This window comes from Pteropus vampyrus, unplaced genomic scaffold (genome assembly GCF_000151845.1).
Source record: "Pteropus vampyrus isolate Shadow unplaced genomic scaffold, Pvam_2.0 Scaffold367, whole genome shotgun sequence".
Lineage (NCBI taxonomy): Eukaryota > Metazoa > Chordata > Mammalia > Chiroptera > Pteropodidae > Pteropus > Pteropus vampyrus.
Genome location: NW_011889148.1, coordinates 447,976 through 453,265, shown reverse-complemented (window position 1 = coordinate 453,265; position 5,290 = coordinate 447,976). Strand labels below are relative to the sequence as shown.

Here is a 5,290-nt window from a genome sequence, read left to right as displayed (position 1 = left end):
ACCATCTGGGTTCTGTGAGGAAGCCTCATCTAGGGAAATCACGAGTCTTGTCCCTTGCAGATGACAGTTCTCACTTTGGCCCTTTGTGTTAACTCTGTGCCTCAGATTGCTCAACTGTGAAATGGGAAGATCTCCAGCTGGGGAGGTGGAAACCGGACCGGGAAACACTTGGGCGGACACCGGCTTACGCCCTGCCCGTTTGAACAGGTATACGCACCACTTGCTAACACTGTGAGCCGGATTCCCACCAAACACAATTACAAGGCCCAACGACAGCTCTTGAAGGCCAAGTGCCCTCTGCTCTGTGACACCATCCGGCCGGCTTCCTGAATCCAACAGCCAGGCTAAGTCAACGGTTTGAGCCCCACAGCTGACGGGGGAATGCAGAAGGAAGGTGGGTGGACTGCAATTAGACAGACCCTCCTGACATTTCCCTCTTCGTTCCAGATGTTTATTATGTTTATTTCCTGTGAGCTGGGCGATCATGGGGGCCTCAGGCGTGGACACGTGGACAGGCAAAGAGCTTTGGCTTGCCACCTTGGGCCTGCCTGGGGCCAAGCAGCTCTCCAGCTCTTCCGCCCTCCTCGCACCCCCTTCCCCACCAAACCTGGCTTTTCACCAGATGCTCCCGGGGGGAGTGTCTTAGAATCTACTCCTCCTTCCACCCACCCCTCTTCTCCCTGTCACTTGCCATGGACCCCTCTTCAGACTAGACTCAGATTTAAAAATAAGTAAGATACTGTTGTATAGGGATTCGGAGAGCAAATTATGGACAAAGAGACACAAAGGAGTTTATAGAGTTCTGGAGATGTCACATCTCTCGGGGTGGAGTGATGCTGCCCACTTCCGTCCTATGTTAGAATGCTCTCGACTAACGGAGTACGGAAGGAGGGGTGGAATTCAGGGCTGGTCCTGGATTCCCCTGCAAGCTTGCCCCTCTCCAATGGGACAGGGGACAGCTTCCAGGAACTGTGATTAGGGGGCAGAGTGCACAGCAGGCAAGGTTCCCTCATTCTGTAAGGCTCATGTCTAGGAGGAGGTAAAACAATAACCATCAAAAGATTCCTTAGAAATCAGTGCATCGGCCTCTGAGAATTTCTCAGCAGAACTGGTATTAGTGAGAACATTTCCAATTATGGTATGAGACTTAGCTGGGCAAAGACGGTAACCCCTCTTTATTTCTTATGAGCAGAATGTTGTAAAAGCATTTAACCTTTCTGAACCTTAATTTCCTCATTTGTAAAATGGTGAAAACATTCCCCATCTCAGAGTTCTTGAAAGCAAAGTGAGAACAGGTACACAAACCTGGAAGTGCTGAGTCTGACACAAAATAAATCATAACATTTAAAAAAATAAGTAGCTGTGTTGAAGGATTCTCCTATGCTGGGCACCATTGTGCATGTATTAGTGCCTTTAAATGTCCACGTCAACCCTGAAAAGCAGATACTATTATTATGCCCATTTTACAGTCCTAGAAAGTGAGGAGCAGAGGGGTTAATTAGCCCGAGGTCACAAATAATGGAGCCTGGATACGAACCAAGGCGATCTTGCCCTTTGAGGCAAACTTGACCTCCAAATTGTTGCCTCCTCCTTATTAAAAAGGCATGACTGGGAATCACTTCATAATTCGTAAGTGTCACTTCACCTGTTCCTGGAATACCTCTCAAACACAAGAAGCTGGGAAAAAAATGCTGCTTCTCGTGACAAGCTGTTCCCTCGCGTATGCACACCCTTCCCCTGGAGGGACCCTGCACCAAGTGCTGGTGGCAGCCCAGGAGGAAGCACAAGCTCATCCACTCCAGCACAGCAGCTACATCCGCCAGGCAGGGAAGCTCTGAGCCTTAGCTTCCTCGTCCATAAAACAGATTTAATGCAAAATCTATAAAATTTAACACACTAAAAGCCGTTCCTGCTGGCCCGTGGCCTCTGCCCCATCCCCCTGATGGTCCCGGGACCATGCAGAAGGCATGTTCTTGCTGCGACCGTCCCAAGCATTTATCAGGCAGGGAAGCTTCTCTGGCCTGCTCACAAGGCGAACTCAGGGCACTCCTCTAGCCCAACTAGCGAAACAGGGGAGACAGTTCCAGGGACAAAGCAGGAGGCCACCACCTTCCCACTTCGCAGTGACTCGGCTGCCAGGGCCCTCTTAGGCCTGGTTGACCAACAGATCCCGGGGACCAAATGCCTGAGGAGAGGCATGAGGGTCCCAGAAGTGCTGGGGTTTCCACTGGGCCCTGGAGCTGGCACTTCCCACAGAAGGGAGCTGGGCCCAGCAGGGTCGTGGGGTGAGACGCTTGCTGGGGAGAAAGGAGGCAGTGGAGACGACCACGACAGATCCAGGAAAGCCTCGAGATGCGGGCGAGTGCGCTGCCTAATTTCACGGGCGGACCCTGCGCCACAGGTTTGGGGATTTCGCAAGAGCAGGGCCTGGCGGGCGGCTAAGCAGCTCGGGAGAGGCTCCCAGGTTCCCCAGCTCCGGTGTGGATCCTGCCTTCCCGCTAGGCTTCCTGTCCGCGGCAAGGAGGGAGAGTCCTGGTTCTCCCCGGTTGGGCCCGGGGTGACAGGAACCTGGGGCTGCCCTTCTCACGGGCAGTGCTACGCCCTCCAGCCCCTACCAGGCCCCGGCAATGCCACTCTCCACCCCGTTCCTGGAGACCTAGAGAACTGTGCTTCTAAACCAGGACACCGGTCCTGTGACTGATCCATACCCAGAGTTTCTTTTTCTTTCCTTTTCTTTTTTTGAGTAGGTCACAGTTGCCCAATTATTCTTCCGAAGCTACAGACTACATAGATTTTTTTTTTTTTCTGGGCCACAGATGACGGTGGTGGCAGAGGAGTACGAAATACGGAATGTGGCCATCTACATCGTCATCACTTTATTGTATTGTCACCGTTAACTTAACTATAAATACTACGGTGGGAAGCGAGGCACCGGAGGCCTCGGACCGCGGAGCTGTGAGCCCCTGCGCGGCCCAAGCCCGGGCGCCCGCCCTCCCGATTCTGTACACTATTTACAGCTCTTCGGCCCTCTTTCTCGACCCCTCCCGCAAGGCAGCGCGTGTGCAAGAAAGTAGCATCGTCTGTCTGTGCAAGTCCTTCGAGTTAGGCAAGTGCCACGGCCGGCCCGCGGCCGTCAGCTGTCCGAGTCCAAATCGCTTTTACCTTCCTCTTCCCTCTTCTCCGGCGACGCCTTCGACAGCGGCTTGTTCCACTTCTCGGCGTTTTCCGACTCCTCCGACGAGGACCGCTTCTGCCGCCTCCATTTGGCCCGGCGGTTTTTAAACCAGACCTGTTTCACGAGGGAGGACCCAACGACAGTCGTGATCCCGGGCGCGCTCCCGCAAAGCCCGGGCGCACCGGGGCGCGGCGTGGCTGCGGGGCCACCGCCGCGCGGAGTCCAAACCCGGGGGGACCGCGCGCGAACGCCAACAAAAAGAGAGGCGACTCGCTCCCGCTTCCGCATTTCCCTTCAACTTCCTGGGCCTAAAGCGCCCCCCAGCAGCCTCCGGGCCGCCGCTGGGAAGTTTTATTTGAAAGCGCAAGGACACCCGGGCAGGACCGCGCAAACCCGGCTGGGGCCCTGTTCGCCGGGAAGGGCTTCGGGGCGCGCGCGCCTACCTCCACTTTCTCCTCGCGGAGGTGCACCTTCCGGGCCAGCTGCTCGCGGGTGCCCACGTCTGGGTACTTGGTCTCCTGGAAGAGGTTCTCGAGTGCTTCCAGCTGCTCGTCCGTGAAGATGGTGCGGTGCCGCCGCTTCCGCCGGCAGTGCAGCTGGTTGAGGAGCTGCAGCTCCGTGCGCGACAGTGTCCCCACGTTCATGTAGGGCAGCATCTGGTGCGGCACCGGGGACACGAGCACTGAGCCGGGGCCCTCGTAGCCTGCGACAGAGTAGAGCGCGCGGTCAGCCGCTTCTCTTGCCACGGCGCACACGGCAGCCTGTGACCACGCCAACTTTAAACCGGTCTGAAGGGGGTGCTGGGAATGGGAGGCGCGCGGAAATCGAGGGCGCAGGGAAGCGGGGAGCGTGCCAGAGGGTCCACCCGCACACTCCCAACGCCCGTCAGAGGATCCTTTTAAAGCCCAGTCTTCCTAGGCAGGCACTGAGTTACGGTTTCCGCTAACTCTCCAATAAAGTTGGCGGCAAGTGTGCAAAACCCCTGCGCCCGATCGCCCCCCAAAAGGGGTGGGGACGCAGATTTTTCAAGAGGAGAAAAGTTTGTACAAAGTGGAAAACGTACGCTCCGCCACTCGCTCACGCCCCAGGGGCTAAGGACCGCAGCGAGCGGCGAAGGCCCGCGCCAGCGCGACCCTACCTGGGGGCGTCGGGACGCAGGAGCACTGCTGGGCGCCCAGCGGCGGCACGGCCCCGCAGCAGGCCGGGCCCACGGGCGCCGCCTGCACGTGCAGCTGCCCGTAGAAGTAGTTGTTGTAGCCGAGGCGGGAGCTACTGACCGCGGCCGGGAGGCCTGCGCCGCCGGGGGCCACGGGGCGCGAGTAGAAGGCGCCATAGTCCGAGGAGGCGCCGCCGCCGGCGCCGTAAAGCGAGTCCCCGTGCAGGGCCGGGAAGACCACGGGAGCCGTGGCGCTGGGAGCCACCGGCAGCACCGAGTCCTTGCAGCGCGGCCGGGCGGCCAGGATGTTGTCGATGCTGAACATGCTGGCGGGCATCCCCGAGCCCCGCGCCGGGACCGGGGGCGGCGGGGACGCGCCGAGGAAAGAGCCTCAGAGTGGGGGGGTCCACTCTCCCGAGCGGGACCAAACCGAAAGAGAGCGCCGGCGAGCGCGCGGCCCCGCGCCCCTCCCCGCCCCCTGCGTCCGCTCTCCCTCCTCCCGCCCTCCCCTCGCCGCAGCGTTCGCTCAACTCAACGCGCGGGTAGGACGGAGTTTAGCCCAGCTGAACCTCTTGTTGGTTTTATACTGAGTCGACGTCATCCTGGATTTAGTTCCTGGTAATATGCAGATGACAAACAGAACCAGATTTGGCCCTTTCTGTTCCTTTGGGTGGTGGGGCTCTTGGAAAGGGGGAGGGGGAGAGGTGCCAAGGGGAGGGGGTTACGGGGCCTGAAAAGCGATTGTGGATTGCGAATTAATGAAATTAACCTAATCTTTTCCATTCAGCCACCCTGCCGCGGGCCGGCGGAGCTGGGCTGGCGTCCTAATTGCCCCCGTTAATCTCATTAATCCATTGTGCGGCCGCAGTTAACAACCCCCTCCGCCCGACCTCTCCGCTCCCACCCTTCTCGCTCATTCGCTCCTATTATTGGGTGCGATTTCCTCTGCACGAAGCTCA

The 5,290-nt window shown here is 58.2% G+C and overlaps 1 protein-coding gene across 1 annotated transcript; it reads right to left on the bottom strand.

Annotated features, from left to right (window-relative positions):
- Nucleotides 1–2,861: 2,861 nt before the first annotated feature.
- On the bottom strand, nucleotides 2,862–4,811 carry GSC (goosecoid homeobox). Its single transcript, XM_011379599.1, has 3 exons — nucleotides 4,314–4,811; nucleotides 3,619–3,878; nucleotides 2,862–3,289 (listed from the first exon to the last, which is right to left on the bottom strand). The coding sequence occupies exons 1-3, from the start codon at nucleotides 4,666–4,668 to the stop codon at nucleotides 3,134–3,136; spliced, it is 771 nt and encodes a 256-aa protein (XP_011377901.1). The 5' UTR covers nucleotides 4,669–4,811; the 3' UTR covers nucleotides 2,862–3,133.
- Nucleotides 4,812–5,290: the final 479 nt, after the last annotated feature.